Source organism: Haplochromis burtoni, unplaced genomic scaffold, assembly GCF_018398535.1.
Source record: "Haplochromis burtoni strain Fernald_Lab_line unplaced genomic scaffold, NCSU_Asbu1 Contig_516, whole genome shotgun sequence".
Classification (NCBI taxonomy): domain Eukaryota; kingdom Metazoa; phylum Chordata; class Actinopteri; order Cichliformes; family Cichlidae; genus Haplochromis; species Haplochromis burtoni.
The window spans coordinates 369,853-392,330 of NW_024582877.1; the positions used below are offsets into that span (position 1 = coordinate 369,853).

General features: G+C 38.2%; 1 protein-coding gene across 3 annotated transcripts in view; it reads right to left on the bottom strand.

Annotated features, from left to right (window-relative positions):
• The window catches only part of LOC102293652 (D-ribitol-5-phosphate cytidylyltransferase), a gene marked incomplete at its 5' end in the record, with an annotated part of 42,619 nt that extends 20,405 nt beyond the window's left edge, over window positions 1–22,214 (bottom strand). For 2 of the 3 annotated variants that reach the window (XM_005947157.3, XM_042214094.1), the window contains 6 exon segments: window positions 5,225–5,317; window positions 5,415–5,492; window positions 12,271–12,368; window positions 14,333–14,378; window positions 15,491–15,595; window positions 22,065–22,214. In XM_005947157.3, coding sequence (XP_005947219.2) covers window positions 5,225–5,317; window positions 5,415–5,492; window positions 12,271–12,368; window positions 14,333–14,378; window positions 15,491–15,595; window positions 22,065–22,214 — 570 coding nt within the window. 3 annotated transcript variants of the gene reach the window in all.
• Window positions 22,215–22,478: the final 264 nt, after the last annotated feature.

Below are 22,478 nucleotides of genomic sequence, written 5' to 3' on the forward strand. Positions count from 1 at the left end.
GGTGCTAACATATCGTCTAATGCTAGAAGCTTGCAAGTTGCATTCAGCAGTGAAAGAAAACAGATGCAGAAAGGCAGACAAGTAACAAACTGATAAAACACTAGAATTTCTTTCAAATCCCAGACTGCTTGGACAGGCTATATCACACAGTAAGCTTTGTGTCTTAATTGTTTAATTAAAATTCAACCTAAAACTACCTAGGAGGCACAAACAGCACAATTATGGTGGCGAAATCTAGTTCAGCGATTTCACCACCAAGAAACAATACTGCTGTTTATGGATGGATGGAGTTACTAAAAATATCCGCCTCAGTAGAGTTGTTGGAAGGTGAAAGCTATCCATAGAGTCTCCAAAAGTTGATTCTGTTCATCTGGACGTAGCGTTTTCAGTGGGAGAGACGTTTAGTCACTCAACCAAGTGACTTCTTCAGTCTCAGCTGACTGCAGGTTTCCCCAATCTTATAAACGGTACATTTGCATAATGACTGAAACCAGCCCACTGAAGGAACAAAGGGCTGGGAGGTCAGTTCCTTCATCATAATTATGCAAATTCTCATGACCATTGATCAACAACCACTGATCAATGGCCATGAGAACCATTCACAGAGAGCTGGGCAATGGCTGCAATCACATCACTGTATGATGGCGAAAGATGTACCCTTAGGCCCCCTCCTCAATTCAAAGATGGTCTTTCCCTTTTCATGTAAATGGCCTCCTTGACTCCGCGCTCAAAACAGCGTTCCTCCCTGTTTATAAGATTGGGGAAACTTGCAGTCCGCTGGGACTGAAGAAGTCACTTGGATGAGTAGTTAAATGTTTCTCCCACTAAAAACGCTACGTCCAGATGAACAAAATCAACTTTTGGAGATTTACTTACCTGGATGAATGAGCATGCATCAAGACCTATCCATAGAGTCCTGAGTTCAATTCCACCTGAGTTCAAACCTGCCTTTCTGTGTGCAGTTTGCATGTGGGTTCTCTCCGAGTACTTCAGCTTTCTCCCACAGTCCAAGGACATGCAGTTAGTGGGGGTATGTTAATTGGAAGCTCTAAATTGCCCATAGGTGTGAATGGAGGTGTGAATATGAGTGCGAATGGTTGTCTTTGTCTATGTGTTAGCCCTGGGACAGACTGGCGACCTGTCCAGGCTGTACCCTGCCTCTCACCCCAAGACAGCTGGGATAGGTTCCAGCCCCCCCTGAGAAGGATAAGTGCCAGAGAATGGATGCATCTAAAAATGTTTTAATTGCTTTAAAGTTTGGCATTTAAACACTGCAGTCTACAAGCATTGAACCTCTTTATGAGATAGTCTCAAGTGGCCTCCCAAGGAACTACAGTTAATTAATTGGCTTAATTTTTCATCCCTGGAGGTTGCAGTTTGGTGCACAACAATCTTTATATGGGTGGTATATACGTCAAAGTAACATCCACATAAATCTCAGGACCCAAGGCTTCGCAGCAGAACATTGCATTGTAACAAGATGATCGATGTTATTCACTTCGCCTGTCAGCAGTTTCATTGTTGTGGCTGATCGGAATAAATGTTAGAACAGAATAAGATTAGGATGAACTAGCAACATTTACAGTGAGAGTTTTGTGGGAACCTGGTTTGTTCTGATGTGGAAGGGAGTCAATCCCATTAAACTCCCAGCTTCAAACCGAGTGTTTACACATCTGAATCTATGTGCTTCAATCTTTATTGAAAACTAACACAAGTAAGAACGGGGGCTTTAGCGGAGCAATTCTGCATGACATCTGGCTTGTTTTTTCACAGAAATCAGCCTCTGTGGGTTTATGTTGTTCTCATTACCTGGCATTGTTTTTGATGCTGGCTCTTTGTTTTAGATGAAGAGTTACATTTTCCAAATTAAAAAAAGTAAACAAGCCTTTCACAAACATTTAAATGTTTCCCAGAGCAGATTAAAGCAGTTTGTTCTTTTTTTCCCTCAGTGAGCTCTCAGGTTAGTGTAGCTCTGGTGGGATCAGCCACAGTTTGAAGGAAAGCGAGCCGTAAGAGAGGTCGTGCAGAGGTGCTTTCAAGGGAGGTGTAGAGTTTCCAAATAGCTACAGAGCTCCAGAAGGGACGTGAGGTGGACCACAGGTTAGATTTTTACAAGCAGAAAAAAAAAGAAAAGGTTTTCAATGCTATGCAGTACATGCACCTCAATGAAACTTAATCTGTGCTGCACCAGTTGTGTGGGGAAATGACACTGAGACATTATATGCACAGACATACAGTAGTTTATATACTGTATGACTTTAAGGACATGTTATAGCTTTATGAGCTTTTATTTATATATTAGAGTGACAAACTTGTAACCCTTTAGGTGGCTTCTCTAACAAACACACAACTGCAAATAACACACCTTTAGTCCTCAAATGGTATTAATAGCTCGTTTAAGAAAGAAAAAAAAGAGTACATACTGAATACACTACATATTAAAAAGAAAAAATGTTTGCTTAAAGAAACGTCAAACCTGTGTGCTTTGAATTACAAGTGAGTTGAACTGTATGTAGATATCCAAGAAAAGAGAGTGGCGATGTATAGAAGGCTTGAGTAGTATCAATTATAACAGTTTAAACTCCCAACGGTATGAATTTCAGTACTTGAAAAAACAGAACCCCCTAATGTTAATGTATCACAGTTGATGTATGCAGTTTTTGTGAGTTTGAGACTTTACATCATTGGTATCATTTCTTGGATGTAGCAAATATAATACAAATTAATACATATATGAAAATTAATATTTAATTGGGTTAAAAAAAAACTTGTTAAGATGATACGTTTGAATGCTTCAGTTTAAAAAAAATGCTATTTTCTGGCAATTTCATGATTCAGGCTTTATTAAAATGGTGTGGAAAAACTGTATTGTGGCACTGGAGCAGTTTCCACTGGTCCGACAGGAAGCTGAGCTCAGTGAGCTGGGAAAAAGTGAGACTGCGAGTAGTTATTTGTAAAAGGAAAATGATTCAGTCCCATTTGGATCAATTTTGGATTGAATCATGATGATAACAGTAAGTCAACACAACACAAAGCTATGCTGCAATAGGCTCAGGCTCCTGTGGGTCTTAACATGTTGCACAGAGCATTTGTTCAGCACTCACCTCTTTCCATTCACTGCGTGTGTATATATAACACTAATCCACGCTGTTAACTTTTGTCTTCTCGTTCGAATAGTATGTTTTTTGTCCTCATCCCTCTATGCACTCTTTCCACCCCTTTCTTTTTCCCTTTACCTCTCAATCCAGCCATAGTAGACAGCTGGCAGAGGTCCCCTCCTGTTAAAAAGAAAGTGAACTAAGTATACCTAGAAGCCTTTTTATTGTACTAATGCACTGGTTATAACATTTGTATGATATAGCCTCTATCTTTCATTCTCTCCATCCATCTGTCCAATTTAGTAGCCTAACATGGATGTCACTGGACAAGTTCTGACAGTTTGTTGGTCTGGGGCTTTCAGGTATATATTATAACAATATGCCAAAATCTTCCCAGGAGTAGATGTCTCAGCATATTCTCCCCAAGGTCAGATCATACAATGTTCCGAGAAAATGCTAAAAATCTCAAGAGCTACATTGCAGACACTAGAAACCTTGGTTTGCATGTTAAATTATAAAGTTCATGACAGAACAATTAGAAAAAAAGACAAGTACGAACAAGTATGCCTTTTTTGGAAGGGTTGCTAAGCCTCTTTTCTCAGAAAAGAACACGGTAGCACAACTAAGGTTTGCAAAGCTGCGTCGAAACAAACCACAAGATTTCTGGAACAATGTCCTTTGGACAGACAAGACCAAAGTGGAGATGATGCACAAAGCCACATTTGGAGAAAAGTCAGCATATCAGCACAAACACGTCATACTGACTGTAAAGCACAATGGTGGAGGGGTGATGGCCGTGGGGACCTTAAACTCTGTTTACCAAATTATTTAACAAACAAACGTGAGGCCATCTGTCCAAGCTAAGGTTTGGCATTCCAACAGCACAGTGATCCCAAGCACAACAGCAATCTACAACACAATGGCTGATTTCAGTCCATCACACTGAAGTCCAGACTTCATCCAGATTGAAATGCTGTGTGTGTGTGTAGGAACTTAAGAGAGCTGTGCATGAGTTAATAAAAAAAAAAAAGTGGGACAAATTCCTCCAAAATAATATGAGAGACTGATAAAGTCAGTCAGAAAATGATTACTTCTAGGTGTTGCTGTTAAAGTTGGTTCTAAAAGTTACTGAATCATGGTTGTTCCAAATGTCATTAGACCTTCTTCATGCCTCGCTGGCTTACAACATCTGAGGCAGCAGAGATGGGAGAAGGAAACTATTGTCTAGTTTCAGTGAAGCAAAAAATCATACAGGCAGCAGAATTGACTGTGTAAATAATGCTTGACATTGATAAAATAAAAATAACTTGTTAAACCAACTAGGATTTTTTTAAGTTATGCCCATTTATTTTATGTCCATTGTAATAACTAAGCCAGTGTGCATACTTCTTATGGATACTTCCTGTGGATGCTTTCAAGGCAGGACTGTACATAACAGAATCAAGAGCAGGTTTTCCAGATTCTGTTAACTAGATTCCTGAACTGTATTTTGTTTTTTAGGTACACAGTTTGTAGGAGTTAAAAAGTTGAGAATGGCAATGATGACTTAAAAAATGATGCGTTTTCCCCACATAACTGCAGGCAAGAGCTGCTGTGCTGTCCCTGTAATTGCCAGCAATACATTCTTTGTCTTTTAATGGTTTACAAATCTGTCTCTTAGATGACAACAACAAGAATACACACGGTCCCAGCAAGGAATGGAAACAGAGTTGTGGGGGACGTAGAGTAGATTTGTATGTGAAATCACAGTAAGGATGGATGCATCTGTCAGTGAGTGCACCACTTGGGTTCTGACTGAAATATGTTAATAAGTTCATGCCCTGAAATTTGGCATGAACACTTGTGGGCTCTAGAGGATGATTGTTACTGACATTTTCCTTTAAAACCACCGAAGCCTTTGACTTGGGTGGTTTTAATCAAATGTGTCAACAACATTTGGATGATTTTTCATTAAATTTTAGAGGCTTTAATTTCTCCTTGGGTTTTTCATTACATCTCAGTTTTTACACCCCCCATAGCTTGTCTTCTAGTCCAGGAACCTAGAAAAATGCCACACTAAGATGATGGACATGGATTAGCACTCTAACTGTGAGATGTACGGTTATAAGATCTACATCTCAACTCACCCAAATAACAACCACCGGGTGGAGAAGAGCTCGATTTTCTGCCTCTAAAGCCACAAGTATCGCCTCCACTTCAGACAAGCATGAGTGACTGACCTAAAGACCAAAGACAAAAACAAAAAAATTCATGACTACTTACAGCGGCATATTTTACTTTCACAGAGAAGTTGTAGAAAATAGAATAAGAACTTACAGAAACTTGGATGAAGTTCCACTCCTTTAACAGACACCTGGCGTTGTCTCCCATTAGATCTGGGACGATGTCCAACTCCTGTGAATGAGAGATACCCTCATGTTAAATATTCAGCTGATGTATCTTGCTTGACTGATAAGATTTAAGGTAGGTCCACCAGTGCCAAGGTCCTAATGCATTTCATATAGAATGACTGATCGACTCCAACGCTCAAAGGTCAAGAGGCTTCTGGTTTTTGTTTCAGCCACTATTTCAGTCATCTGTTGCGAGAGTACATCCACCTGCTTTTCTGCCATGAATCATTCTATGATTACAGAAAAAGGTTATTAAAAAAAAGGAAAAGATTTGTGCCTAAAGATCACATAACTGAGTGGCTTATTTCCATCAACTGCAGTCAGAAACTTATTAGAACAAATGAGACAGGGTAAAAAAGAAACTATTTCTGGGCTTCTTATACTTCTGAACTGGCAGAAAAATTCTGTCATACGCAAAAAACGGGAACAGCAATCATACGTAAGCCAACTTAAATTTCATTATGCTGCAAATTGAGTTGAAGCCGACATGCAGCCAAGAACTGTAAAAGCCTTTTTACTTAGAGAAATGAGACATTTACGTTCTGATCTTTTAATTTTGGCTCTGGCACACAAATAAAATGAGGCAACTGGATAGCCCACAATGTCCATTTTGAATTCATTTTTGTTGTTTTCCCTTAAAAATATAACCTGTTACTATAGTGTCAAACATTCAGGAAATAAACACAGAAATAAACATTCAAAATCTATGTTTGGCATTGAGATGTCACTGTTCTCCTCATTAAAGTAACTGAAAGTAAATGAGAATGTGAAATGGTTATGGGAACCATATGCTCAATGGTTAATTGTTCTTGAAAGATAACTGCCCCCAGCTTCAGGAGGAAAATCTTTTTGGTCCGACATGCCGATTTGCAGGGTTCTAAAAAAAAATCTGACATGATCTAAAACAGGTTGGCCATGAAATCGCAGAGTAGACGTGTTTATTTTAGTTTAGGCCTAGAGAGCCAAGAAGCCACAGAACCCCAAACACCAAAAAGACCAGTTAAACAAACCAGAGACATACGGTTAATACGAAATTTAAAAGTGTTAAGAAACTATTCTCATTTTTATACAAATAATAAGGCATATCATACACATAAACACACACACACACACACACACATATACATATATATATATATATATATATATATATAAAAACACAACTAGCTGAGATGCACCGTGTATTCTATATATATATATATATATAAAAACACAATTAGCTGAGATGCACCGTGTATTCTGACACCTTTCTATCAGAACCAATTTCAGCAATTTGAGCTACAGTATCTAGTCTGTTGGATCAGACCACATGCTTCACTTCTGATATGCATCAGTGAGCCTTGGCTGCCCATGAGCCTGTCACTGGTTCACCACTATTCCTTTAAACAACAAGATGGTGACCACAGAATTGCTCAGTTCCAAGATTTAAAAGAGGAATCCAACTTTTATGAATTTCTTGAATTAATACCTGAATTGGGGTTTTTTTCTGTAAGGTACAAAAAGAACAAGGTACTCAGACTTACAATGTGAATTCTTTTACAAAGCTTTTACTTTGTAACATTATTGACTGGTTATTTTTACTGTCATTATGATACTTATGTCCAATTCTTACATAATTTTTTGTGTAAGAATAATACATTATTTATTATTTGTCTCATATGTCCAAAGTGACTTGTATCGCATACTCTTATCATTTTCTTTTCTTAAACAAAGTTTATGTGCTTAAAGTCCAGATTCCAGCATGAAAGGTAATTATTATATCAGACACAGGTACTTACATATACATATACATATTTAAGTTTGTGTTTGCATCAAGATGAAACATTAACAACATCTGCAAGCTACAAATACTGCTGACAGTATGAATATGGTACGTTTATTAAAGCTACCAGACACTTTGGCCCTAAAATATATTCAAAGATCAATCATCTAGTCTAAAAAAACAACTTGTTGGCAAATTGCAAGCAAAGCTTAGAACCCATTATTTAAAACTATCTGTGGCTGACAGCCAAAAAAAGCACATTTGCTGGCACACTGTCTGTCCAATCATACTACTTGTTTTCTGTCTAAATGACAAATTCTCTTGAGTTGAAAGTAATTATCAAAAACCTTCACTAAGCTGATATGGATCTGAGGATTCCCTTTGATGTGCACAGCATATTAAAATAACAACATGTGTCAAGATTAAATGATACCAGGGGGAAGAAAGAGGAGATAATTTGATTTGAAAAAAAAAAGTTTAATGTGTTTTTTCCTCCCATAAAACATCTACTTGTCTGTGTCTGTCTTTGTTTCGATTTTACTCCAATCAAATACTGAAAATGTGTTATTAATAAAACAAGAAAGCAATTGTCGGGTATTTAATGACACTGTTCAATGCAGAGTAATTTTCTTGGAAGAGGTTAAGGTTTTTATCACAATGTTAACTTTTTTCAGTGTATTTAAATGTGGTCACTCGAAGGAACCAAACACTGGATATACTAGACACAAAAATATTTGTTTCATATTTAGTAAAGTAGGTTAACCTCCTAGGACCTGGTGTCCACATGTGTGGACGTCACATTTTGGGTTGTCTAGACCAAAATACAAAATTTTGCTCTACAAGGGCCTGATATCCACTTACGAGGACGTTATACTGCCACTGTTCTATCAAAATTTAAAACGAACATCCTCGTATGTGGATCTAATTTTTCTCGGAAACAAAAATCAGGTAAAAAAAAATAAAAAAATAGTAATTCTTTGCTTTTACATTCATTAGGTCCCAATCAGCCCAAATAGCAAAGAGAAAAAAAAATGCATGCCATGAAAGAGTTTGGGTCTTAAGAGGTTAAACAAAGGCATGTGTGCGCTGCATATCATGTCAATGACAGTATTAAGTATTTATAATGACAAAACCGCTACATTGTTAGGTCAATATAACCACACTAGTGTTCACCAATCCAATCCAATGTCACAAACGTGGGTAAATGTTAGTATGGAAAACAATATCTGGGAATTTAAGAGCAAGTGCTTCTATTAAGGTTTTAAACATATTCACACATTGGTGGTGGTACGGTATTTTTAGGAGTTAACATGAGAGAATCTTCTTTTATACATTTTTTTAGAAATTTAAAAAGGAATATTTCACTCCACAACTGAATGCACATAATTGTCCTGTGTCCCTCAATAAAACATATACACTGTATGCAGACTGTTTGAGTCTACCCAGTTTTGCATCTGTAGAGATATCAATCCTTTTCCTGAATTTAATTTTGAAAAACTCAGCAACAATGTCTCTTTTCAGAGCTCGTGGCTCATAAAAAATCTGAACATTGCAATGAGCAAGTTCATGGGAGAATTATTTTTCATACTACCTACAGCCACCACAGCTAGATAAGACTGTGGCTCAGGTGTGGGGTACACTGCAAGTGTTTACATTCTATCACACCGTCACAACCACAAGCTTCTCGTCATGGTTAGGTGCACGCTTCATTCTTCACTCTTTGGTTTCCACATGAGATTACTCACATCAAGGTTTACCACAAGGTACCACTGAGCTCCATTATATTTAAGAGATGCTCAGTTTTGGACATCTCTACAGCCAGTAAAACTGGGCAACTAACACTTAAAACAAATCTAGAAAGACAGATAGCACCACAGGCCAGTGGAAAATCAGTAAATGTGATTTTGAGGTGAACTGGCCCTTTAAACTGCATCAAATTGATCTCTTAGATAATATCCTGCTGAAAGAATCTCTAATCATATTTTTACTTGCACGGTCTTTGTCTCTTGTGCACACATGCTGCCAAATCATCCACCTGCACACACATATCCCACTTATCCCTGTATTAGATTCAGGCAATGGCACTGGGACAAAGCTAATTCTTCATCTTCCGCTTCTTCCACTTGCCTTTCATCTCCCCCATTTTTCTTCCTCCCTCACATACTCCCTGAAAAGGATGTATCTGGTTCCGAACACGTGTTCCGGAAAAAAACACAGCCTCACCGGCCACCTAAGTACAGACTGGAATAGCTCTAATCAGCCGATCCAAGGAGGAGAAAACATGACCCCAAATCCATCTCTGGGGCCCATTCCAGCACCAGACAGCAAGATCCGCTCGTTCTGACACCAGCTAAGGAGGGACTTGGAGCAAGTTTAAAGGAGGATGAACAGTTTGGATCACTGACAAATATGGAATCATGACTTGCAGCTTGCTGTGCCACTGCACTCCATTGTCTGCAGTAATGCCCAGCGAATATCTATACCACATCAAAAAATACAGGAAAAACATTACTAAACATGTATAGATGTGTAATAACTGATGGATGTGAAATTTCAGTGTATAATAAACACTATGAAAATACATTTGATGTAATTCATAGTGTAAGATAACTGATGAGTCAACTCTTCTTCTTCAACTGCTTAAAGCACGCATGGATTATTTTATCCTAAAAAAACTACTATTTTTTTCATTCCCAGCTGCTGCAACTCCGACAATGTGGGATTGTAGAGCCATAATTATTTGCTTATGTGGCAGAGATGGAAATCATCTCGAACCCTGCGATGTAATACCAATACAGTACTTCACTCATGATACTATATAATTGGGATTTTTAACATTCTGTGATATTTGAGTATTGAAAAAACATATATTTCTACTTGTCAATATCCGTTTTATCCAATAAGATACATTTATTTCACTTCAGTTATTTTTTTGCTACAAAATGATATTGTGAACCATATCAGTCTGATATCAGTGTGTGTCTGAAAGGGGTAAAGCTGGCAATTACCTGTAGCCTGTTTATGATAATATTGCAATTAATTGTGATACATTTTTGAAAGTCACAAATTTGTTGTAGTCTAGTCCAATCATCTTTCTCCTGGCCTTCTTCAGTTCAATCAGCGTTCACACTGTGTACTTAAAATCTCACTGCGGGTCTGCCATTTTTTTGCCCTTAGCACCCGTTTTGCTCTATAGTTATGTAACTAGAATACCATATTATATTTTACAAGTATTCATACTTTTTAAAATTATACTTTTTTTTCCATCTTTCTCTTGCTTTAAACAAAATATATTTTATACTAAATTCTTTGTATATTTGGAATCATAGTGTATTTTGGTTTCATGTAATTGAATGTTGTAAATTTGTTTGTGTATTGGGAATGTAAAAGCCACAAGAGACAAGGGTTGAAAATTAGCAGCAGCTCTAAACTGTGCAGAAACTAATGACCGCAGATCAGTTTCATGCTCAAAACTGGAATATGTGAAAGTGCATTGCCTCTTTTAAATAAATAAATGAATTGAAACCTACTTTGCTGCATCAATTTTTCCCGCAACACTATTCTTCGATTATTACACTATAATAATCGAAGAATGGAAAAACACTGTGTTCTAGTGGTAGGGTCAGAATTTGATGTAAACAGCATGAAAGCATGGATCTATCCTCAATTGGATCAACAGCTCAGGTACAGGGATATTTTCTAAGTACAATTTGTGTCCCTTAGTTCCACCTGAGCACTGCTTAAATGACACAGCTGAGCATCGTCGCTGTCCGTGTCCATCCCTTTATGACCAAGGTGTACCCATCTCCTGATGGTTGCTTCCAGCAGAATAATGGACAAAGCTCAAAAAGTCTCCAACTGGTTTCTTGAACATGACAATAAGTTCTCTGTACTCAAATGGTCTCCACAGTCACCAGATCTCTCTGGTGGAGAAGCAGTTTCTCATTAGTAATGTGAAGCTGACAAATAATTTGCATTACTGTCAGACCTGCCGACAGACCAATAACAGTCATCAGTGGCTATATGCAGACAACACATCCCGATAATTAATAATAAATAGGTTACTGTTTATAGGCAAGAAAAAGCAGCGAATAACCGACGATACAGTTCGAAATATTTGGCTTTTTTAACAGTTAGGTAAGGCTAATCAACTTTTTACTTTTTATCCCTGAATATCACTGCTGCCGAAGACAAGCAATAAGTTGAGTTCACCGTCAAAGTCTTCAAAAATTCATCTGAACTCATTGAATTGTTTTGTACAATAAACAAACTAAAATTGTTTTATGCTCATTTGCAAACTATGCCTATTAGTACAACAATGTTTAAAATGGTTGACTGTAGGTTTATTACAGTTGTTTCCTACTGGATATCCCTCTAACTGGATACTAAGAACAGTTTATTTTGATTAAAAGTAATTTGCCACATTTGTTTATTTGCCTTCTTTTCAAAATCCAGGTTGTTTGAGTTACCTGATACGTGGCTTCCTCTAAGGAAACCCAACGGTTGTTGAGGTAAGAGGAGAGTAATTCATATTTGGAGCCTCTATGTGGTCTATGCTGTCAGAGGTCCCAGACTGTCACTCTTTTCTGTTTTGCACATGGACACTTTACTCATTGTCTATCAGGAACAATTTTACAAATTAAATAAAGGATGTTTGCTATATGGACTGAAGGCAACGTGGGAATTTGATGTGCCCACAAAGTGACTACAAGTTAAGGAGAAGGGGCATCTGCTCTCCTGCGTGCAGAGTCAGAGGAGGAGGCTGGGGCTGTGGGGAGGAAAGTTGCAGGGTGTGGAAGTCCCAGACAGGCTCCATTAGAGGTGTGACCACAAATTGCAAGTTTCACCACTGGGCCACCCAAGTGGAGCTCGCATAGAGTTTATGGGGAGATTTGAGGTATATGACAGGAGACGGATACGGGTGAGATAGAGGAAAACATAATGGTAAACTGGTGAGGCTCTACAGTTTTGTTGTCATCACAAACAGCACTTGAATTAGCTGTTACTGCCCCGTACGTACCATATCCAGAGCTCCAACAGCCTTCCGAAGAGCATCTGCCAGGTTCACAGCTTCTGCCAATCCACCTGTGATAACGCATGCTGAACGTGATAAAGTCTCTGAAAGAGAAGACGTGTGATTTTAAAAACTCCTCCACATAAACAAAAAATGGCAAAACTCTGAACGACAAATAAATCAATCTTGTCACATTACAAGAGGTGCACTTGAAAAATTAACATGACTGCACCACAACCTGGCTTGCCTGGAAAACAATTAGGATTTGAGATTGAATATAAATTATCAAAACAGCATTGACTTAATAGTAGCTACAAAAAAACAATCGGTACAGTTATCAGTGATGTGTAGTAAAATATACATCACTGATCATTTTTTCTCGAGAGTTATTTCTGTAAATTTACATCTTTGTTGTCAGTTTGTGTGGGAAAACGTAGCTTATAGACACCCAGACCCTCAGCTACCCTCCATCACCCACCGGACATGGATAAGCAGCAGTTACAAATAGGCAGCAGTCAGAGAGAGACTCGCCCCCAGCTTTTGGCCATTCATGTGGGGAAATGTGGACTGACAAGCAAATCGACAGCTTTAGGTTTCACAATCAAACAAGTCTTCACTACAACAAACCAAGCCCTCACTTTTGCAGATATTGCACCAATTTCTCATCTCCTTCCCTCATTTGTAAAGAAAAGCAGAAGATACCTGAAATCCTCTACTTGAGTTGTCTGAATCAAACTGCACTAAAATAAGGTAGGATCCATACACTTTGCAATAGTTTCAAAACAAGAAAATAAACTTACTCAAAGTCAAAGTTCTTTCCTCAGTATGAAAATGAAAGATACACTTGCAAACTTGTTCTACTTTAAAAGCTTATCAGGAGAGGCGAGCACCAAATGTAATACATAGCTAATTATGACATTACACGCTGACACAATACTGCGCTTCTTCAGGTGACACTTTATGTTTGGTAGTAATATGCAGTGCTCCCTTATTCGCAAGGGTCTGCCAGCCCGGGGCAAACAACATATTACTTATATTGCACGCTCAAAATGCTAAAAATAGCTATAAAAATAGCACTGTAGACAAAGCCTGATTCCTACTTTTCATAGTTATGACAATTAATTTATAGAAAAAAGTATTTGTGAAGTTTTATTATTTTTCCTGAATTCATTCAAGTTAAAGCTAACAAATACTGAACAGCAGCAAGTCCAACATGACTACCTCAATTTGACTTTTATCTTAATTTTAGTGATGGCAAACAGCGTCACCTACTGTGTTGTGGGCCCTTTGAGGATTCAAAGGAGGACTACAAATCAAAATTAAAAGTCCATAGATAGAAATAACACAATTTCACTGTGACATTCATCCCATTGCACACTACTGCTGCAGCAAAAAAAAGTAAGACTAAATATATTGTTGTTATTTGAAAGCCTTCTGTAGAGTAGCCATAAATGTTCAAACAAACACACACACACTCTGTGGTGGCTCTATGCAATCACACAGAAATGCAAACACAAATTGAAGCTCTTGTCAGTTTCTTGTACTGACAGATATGAGAACTTTTTTCCACGTCCTTTCTACAAATCAAACAATGAATTCATTCACTTCAGAGGCTCTGAGAATAATCACTTATGTCATCATCAAACAGGTACTTGTTGGTCCAGGTGCTGGCGGGGTGAAATATAGTGCTGTGTTTATTTCCATTTCTCTGATTATGATAGTCTCCCTTGTCCTGACTTGCTTTCTATAGTACTCACTGACTGTGTAAATCCACAGTGTTCATCCCAGGCTAAACAATACTACAAAGAATTTCTTCCTTTGAAAACAATAGCCTATTTTAATTCAATGTCACCTATTCACAACTCCAGACCACACAAAAAGAATGTAGACACTCCTACACTGCTTATTTCTGACCATTTAACCTGTGTGAGAAGACCTAGTGGAAACAACCATTCATGTGTACCTGTCAGCATACACATTTTATATAAGTAAGAGGATGAAAAACTATTGTACTTTGTACTGTACATACAGGAAGTTCTATGAAAGCATATCCACAAAAGAAACTCACCTTTGATAATGGACTCTGCGGCAGCCAAATCCCGTTTGTAGGTCACCTGGAGGACAAAATAACTTGGGTTTATCCAGTCAGTTTACCCAAATGAGAGAAAGGAACATTTTATTTATGGAGATCTGTGCACATTGTTTCAGTTTTATGTGCAGAGATTTTCAGATATCTGCTCCCAGAAACTCGCTGGAATCTTATCAGTGAGCTACACTGACAATTGAGCTGATTATGTTGCTTTTTAAAGGTTTTCTCAGATTATTAGAAATATTCTCTGAGTAAAATTAATGTGTTCATCAAATACAAAACAAGCCATACATGTGTTTTTCCAAAAACAACAACAACCCGTTTAGCTTCAATCAATGATTTGGACCTCAGATTTGGACTTTCCTCCAGTTTCTGCTCATTGTTTTTATGTCATGATGCACTTTCACATCTCTAAAGATTATTCAAATGAGACAATATGATAGTAACTCTGTAACTTCCAGTGGAATAAGCAGCATTTTAAGTATTTAGAAAATTTATTTGACTGAATAAGATAGCACTTCTGTTAGTTTGCCATAGAATATGTTCCTACTTTGAAAGTAAAACTGAGGTGCTCAAACAACACCACAAATGTATCCCTTGTGCAAAAACAATATCATCTGAGACTACACTCTGTTTTGTAATGCATTATCTCACAGTTTCATAACACATGTACGATTCTTGATTTAGGTATTGACTCCATAAATATTCAAACTACCTGCTAAAAAAAGGGTTAGCGATCCATCGTAACTCTGACTCAGTGGGTCACTGTTGTGCTGCTTTGAGCACCGCAAAGTAAATTCAACCTGTTATAATGGAGCAGAGCCTTCAGCATGTAAAACCAAATTGCCTTCATATCAAGTTAACATTACGTCTAACTAAAAAAACACACGTCATTAAGAATGGATCACACAGAAAACTGAGAAGAAAACGTTAATACAGTAGTTAGCCTAATTTCTATATGCTTATCCTGGATGTCACAGTCAATTTATGTGTGTTTCCTTTTTTGCCAGCACCCACAAACTTTCAATTCATGATTTATCTTTACTCATTTGATAAATCAGTGGCGTGCAGTTGTGCTAGCCAAAATGTCACAAAATCCTCGATCCCAAACCCAAAGCAGGCCCCTGGCGAGCTCACCTTCCACAGTGTTGGCGGACCCTCAATGAGCTTGGCATTGGTGCCACAGTACTGCAGAGCCAGATGGAGACACTCTGTGCCAAACTCGAAGTCTGACTCACTGCACTGCAGAGGGGACACAAGAGAGAGCAGATGCTGTGGACGGTCGCTGACACCAGTGTATTTCCATCAAACTCAGCGGAATGAAGGTACCACCACAGTGTATGCTCTGCTTCACATAAAATATGTTCTTACTAACAGATTTTTACAAACGTTTGAAAATGTTCTGTTTTGTAATCCTCCTTTTACCACAATCTGAGTTGAGTAACAGGACGATTACTCATATTTAAAGAGCCAGTAAAGGACAAGCAGAAACCTCAGGGTTGAAAAATGAATCCAACACATAAATGTCAAAAACTGCAATTCCTCCAGCTGGACACTTGAGGCTGCCTGACTTAGTTCCCATAAACTACCAGGTTAAAATGCCCAACGTTAGAGCAGAAATAAGCAGGTTTACAGGTAGGTATGGGTAGTTTCCTACTTCATAACATTTCATTAAGAATATTTCAGTGAGTAAATTATAACTCACCAGTCTGAATGTTGTTAAGGTCTCTATTTTTGTTAGATAAGGGTGTGGACCACTTTGATTAACAGTCGTACCCACAACTCTCAGCCTGTGTTTGTGGTGCTGGGGCCTTTGGAAGCTTTCTTAATTGAATTAATATAGTGCGCTTTGAAGTAGAGAGCATCCAAATAGTATGTGCTCGAATCTTGCACCAATTAGCAGGTACTGCCAGCAGCAAAATATGGTTATCTCTACCTTAAAAAAAAAACCCACGGCATTGTTAAAGCACACACTTATCCAATCCTTTGATGAAGTCATCATGGCTACATCCATCTTTTAGACATAATCTATAGTAGAGGGGCTAAAAATATTAGATTCATTCCTTTGTTGTGAAATCTCAGACAGTGACTGCCAAAACCGTTTTCACCATGCCAGCTAATATCAGAATTATACAAGACAAGAGCCATTTTCAAGCAGTCTTTGTGAAAAGCAGCCCATGCAGAAAGCAAACAGCATTACTTTTCTTCATTGATCCAATCTTCAACACCTACAGTAAAACAAATGTTGCCTAAATCAAAACAAAAAGCTTGAAGAGTTGAAGAGCCACTGAGTGGCTTAATCAATCACTTGTTGTATTGTTTGGAGTTTTAAATCATATGTGCTGCCAGAGAGAAATATCTTGTCTTGGGACATCAAAAACACATCCAAACTGTTTATCCTCTGAGGAACGTGAAGAATTAATTAACTCAGTAAATTTCACATCAGCCAGAAAATTAGATTTTTGGCTTCTACTATTGTTCCCAGTATTTGTGGACATGTGGTCATTATACCTTGAGATGCTTGTCCATGGCCTATGGGGAACCTAAACTTGATTATACCAATTACCAAAATCATAATAAACAACCCCCTGGAGACATTTCATTTCCAACCCAAATTTCCTAGAGATTTAACATGTAGTTGTTGAGAAAGTTCATTGTGCACCAAATTCTTAAACTAGCAAACTAAATGATGACTTCTACGATTTCTACGCTAAGCAGAAGCACCAAATGTGAAACAGTTCTTATAGATACTTCTTGCGTTGACTCTTTTTATTGGTTTGAAAGATTTTAGTAACTTAGTGCACCTGTGTTTAAGAATTATCTTACATTTTATTACTAAAAGACTTCAGGTACAATCTAATTTATTATGTACTGCTGGTATGATGTGCAAATTGCTAAATAAGGTACTTCTTTCCTCTGGGTGCTCCTCAGATAAGTTGGCTTTGTGCAACACAGGTTAGACTTTCAGCTGAAAAGATTTCCATATCTGGAGCCTTTTATTTCACTCTCCATACTGTGACAATGTTTACACAGTAAAGGTTTCATAAAACAAAGCTGCCGTCACCACATTTTTCAACGGATGCTTCACAGGACGTTGTTTTCTTTGGCTAATGCGCTCTTGGAATTGTAACCCTCTTATCTTTCTGAAATAAGATTTAAAATGTGCAACACTGGTTTCATCAGGTTCATAAGACATTTTCCCACATTGTTGTGGGAGATGTGAAATGTTTTATTTGCTGCTGAAGATGTGGTGTACAGAGGTTTTAGAGGAGCTTTTTTTGGTTATTTTGTCGAGGTTAAAAGGTTAGCAGGCTCTGAGGTTTTCGTCTGAAAGAAATTCCTATAACAATAAATAAATTGTTAAAGGAATGACCAAAATTGTACGTCTCACAACTGTATCTTTTTTACACTGCAGTGTAAGGACTTCAAAGACTGGTGGATCTTAAAAGTAACCTAGTGAATCGGGTTTTTTGGTTTGAGTTTTATAGTTTAGGGATTTTTTGTTTGCAATTCAACTTAGCTTCCAGAGAGATTATCCCTCTTTCAGTTTAGTTTTCATTGTTTTGAAAGACTTTAGCTTTAGTTTTACTCTTATATGTTACAGCGTGAGTTTTAGTTTAGGTTGGAGTATACGCTACATGGAAAAAAGCATTGGCCATCTACACATTACGCCTACAGAAGCTGCTTGACAATGGAAACCCATGCCTTGAAGGTCCCTGCACACAGTTTTATGCTGATGTTAATACCAGTGTAGGATAGGATCTCTGCAATTACAGTGTCACCAGAGTCTTTTATTCCCTGTATGCTTCAGCACTCAGTCACTCTGTAACTCTATGTGGTCTGTCACTTCACTTACACAATATATTACAGTACCACACTCAGATTTCATGAACTCTGTAGACCAGTGGTTCCCAAACTTTTTTTGCTAGGCCCCCCTTGGTTTTACAATAAAAATGTTCGCGCCCCCTCACCACCTAAACACTCACCACCCGCACAAACACATCCTCCAACCACACACACCCATATTTTGTTTTCAAACTCCATTGCGGTTTATTTCACACCTCAACCATTTAGTAAACAATTAAGCAGATACAAGTAAACTGCAATAAATTACAGGTAGTAATAAAATACATTACTAACTCTTTTACAATACGTCCACACCTACATGGGTATTTTTAAAAACGCAGCTGTTTGGGTCTTTCGTCCACACGTAAACGGCGTTTCGAATCACTGAAAACTGAGATTTTTTAAAACTCATTTTTTGCGTTTACGTGTGGACGAGGAATACAGAGTTCGTCACGCAACGTCAAAGGTATGTGCCTTTTTTCACGTCACGCTGTGCGCCACGTTATTGTTTACATGAGATGAATTGCAGAATGGCAGATAGAGACAAAATACTCTTAATCTGACTATCTTCAGGTTTTATATACACATGCAGTTACTGTTCCTCCAGACTGCATGGCTAGGTCACTGAATGTATACACCTGCAGCAATGGGACTGAAAAGACCTGAATTCAGAGATTAATAGGTGTGCCCCTGTAATTTTGTCCATGTAGTGTAGTTTTCAGCGGCACAATTTAAGTGTCTGAAAACATGGATTACATTAAAAATGACCGACTCACAGTAATGTAAAGGTCACAGTTGCAATAAAGATAATCACTAAAGCCTCCTCAGGATGGTTTTCTTGTTTTGACTAAATTGACCGAGACTAAAACTCAAGTCATTGTCTATACATACATTTAATTTTAATTAGCTATCTTAAGAACACAGTACTGTTTTACTTAGTTTTTATTATTTCAGTTTAAAAAATAAAAAGTTTAGCTTTAATTAGGCAAAAAAGACCTTGGGTTATAGCAAAGAGTTGCTTAAGAACACATCCAGCAGATACGAACCAACATTAAACAGCACTGAATAACAATATCAACTCCAAGGAAAATACTTCCATATTTAGCTGCTAAATTCTTCACTAACTGTGTCTGTTTGCTGTTTGGGTCAAAGCAGGTAGAGTGCAATGGGTTTATATGAGCTTTTTTTGCTGTCTGTTGCTGGAAACTATGCTGATTAGAGCAATTAGACTAATGTTCTAGTGTTTTTATGTCCTTGTTACTCTGTGTCATTTCCCTCCCTAAACTCATTAGAGTTAATTTTACCAATGAATAGTTTATTTGTGCTTTGCTGGCTCCGTTTCTGAAGATCACATACAAGTTTGGATTGAGGCGATGAGGTTTTCTCTACTACAAAGACAAATTCAGGCTACCTGAGATTATAGCAGGGTAATATTTTATCAAGCTATAAAAGAGAGGGGAGTCTTTTATATCTGGGACCATGGAACTGCAGAGAGAAATTACAGCAGAAATATGCTCTTGGTTTTGTGGTAATTTAACCTTTAGCATTTTCTCCTGGTACAAAGGCTCTTGCTGGGGACTGGATAAAGTGTCCTCCCTTTTGTCTTTTCAGCCCTGAGTTCTTCTGCTTTCAATAGATGTCACGCTACAAATGAGCAGCTCTAGAGATTTTTCATGTGCATGTCCTAGAGTCTTAACCTGACAGATACCTTACACTTTCCCTTCTTTTGAAAAGTTTGAAAAGGAGGCGAGGGGGACGCAATCTTACTCGACCTCCTTCTCCAGTGTGCCTTGAAAATACTGCAGAAAAGTGAGCTCATTTTCTGAGAAGGCCAAAGCCAACAGGCCTCTCAGAGCAATCTGAAGATCCATGTGTGCCAGGAGTAAAAATAACTGCAGACACACGGCGCTCCAATTTAAGGCATACTTAACGTCTTAGCTCAAAGTTTGCCGTGCCCTTGAAAAAAGTGGCTATCGGAAGAACCATCTAATGAAGTAAAGGTTGAAATAGCAAACTGGAAGCGTCTGAAAAATAAATAAGGTCAACTTCATCGATTTAAGTTTCACATTTCGTTGGCCCACTACGTTTTAGCAATAAACTTCTGCTTTCAGAGAACAATTAACGCATTTACAGTTTACGTCAGCGTATAATTCTTTCCATTTTTCAGGTACACATAGTAAAACACCCTATACATGCGAGAACATTAATCTGAATCCACCTAGACGTTCCGTGTAATTTCAGTCCTATGTTACCATTTTTCCAACTTAGCCTTTGTTCACTTTTGTTCCACAAACTAATCTTCTGCACTGTGGCAGAATATAATCGTGTGTGATTTCTTTCCTAGGTGCAGATGAGGCCAAGAGAAAGTGATAGCACCCATGCCACAAGCTCTTCAGAGTGAAACCCTGCAGGTTCTGGCATATCAGCTGAACCATGAAGGACTATAAGGGTCTGTTATGATGTATGGGAATCATAAAGCCCTTTGTCATCCAACTCATGTAAGTTTTAGTGCATAAATCTCAATCTGTCATTTTAGAAGATTTCCCAGATGGTTTTTAGTAATTATTTGACACCACAAATAAGTCACACATGCCTGCAGGACTTTACCATCTATCCTGTGATATGTTTATACAAAATTTATACAAAAATTTACTTTTACTTTTTTCATCTCAGGCAACAAGCTCCGACTGCGAGCATAGAAGGACCACTACTTTCTATTTACATGCAGCAGCAAATCAAAAGGAAGTTTCTTAAAAGGTAGGGGAACCCACTGGAAAATCGATGAGGTTGGGCTAAGGAAATTTCTATTGTTATTTATAAAGTTGCGACAATTCTGTGGCATCAAGTAATATTTTCTCTGGTTGAAAATACCATTGTACTAACAGCTAAAATTAATCTTTAGCAAAACAGTCTAAGGACCTTGGAAAGAAAAGTGTCTGGACTTCTTCAGATTTCTTGAAGACGTTTCATCTCTCATCGAAGAAGCTTCTTCAGCTTCAGAGCAATTGGTAAAGAGTCCCAGATTTTAAGCCCTATGGGAGTGTCCCCCGAGAGGGTCATGGACCCCCTATTGATCCTCTACCACACACAAGCCAAGGTCTGAAGATCACAATCAACCAGGGTTTCAAGTGAACCCATTGTGAAGTCTAGCCCCACCCTATCATGTGATTTCCTGAGGTCAACAGGCCCAGGATGTGAGTGGACATTAAGGGGTCTGAGCAGGGATCTCAAAACTGGATTATAGATGGCAGACAGTTGGTGCCATAAACCATCGCCTCTGTTCAAAGATGGCCGTTCACAGTGGACATAGATGGCTTCTTTCACTCGTCTTTCAAACCATATTTCTTCTCTGTCCAAAATGTGAACGTTGTGTATGAAGTACAAGGTGGAAAAACAAAGACCAAAACTGAAAGAGATAAACTGTGGTTAAACATCAATATTTAAACTGATGTGTACCCTCAGTCACCTTTGAAAGTGGGGTGAGGAGCCAGCCTTCACAGAAAAGAGCCAAATATGGTGAAAAAGGCACACAGTTACAGACGCTCTGTCCTGAAAGGAATTACAAAACAAACTACAAGAAAAAGAAAAGCTCAAATCCAGCTTGTTTTTCCACCTCCCACACTTGACCAATCAATGTGTGAAGTGGGTGTTACAGAAATGGTCGCACACAGACCTGTGTTTACAGCAAGACTTGACAGCCAAGTATTTCGTTTTTTTCTTTTTGTAAACTGAAATCTTAGCTAAATACAGAATGTCAGGTTTCTTTTTATCGTGCATATAACTGCATCAAACCAGAAAGACCCAAAACAAGATGCCTCAAACAGCCCATTTGTTTGTTAAAGATACATCAGAGTATAGGTCCTACCCTCTGATAGGCCTGAGAGATGACATCATATGTAAATCCTTGAGGCATCTCGCTGGCTCTGTACTTGGCTCTCTCCAAAGAGTGGTCTAGGTAGCCCTCGGATGTGGTGGCGATTACTGTGGAAACAAGAGGTCGGATAGCTCCCGCTGCCTGTTTGGACAAAAGACAAAGCATTTAGGTTAACGTATTTGTGCTCAATAGTTCACAAGGACAGAATGTATAAGAGAAAAAAGAGAACAAGAAAAGCTCTGTAAACAATGAAGTCAGTCCCAAACTATCTTCAAAAGAACATGAAATAATTTCATGCTATAAAAGCAGTGTTATCTTGAGCTCTGGAATGTAATTTCACAGTTAGCATGCATATGTATGGAACATTTCTGCATACGTATATACCTGACTGCCATAAAGCTCGCT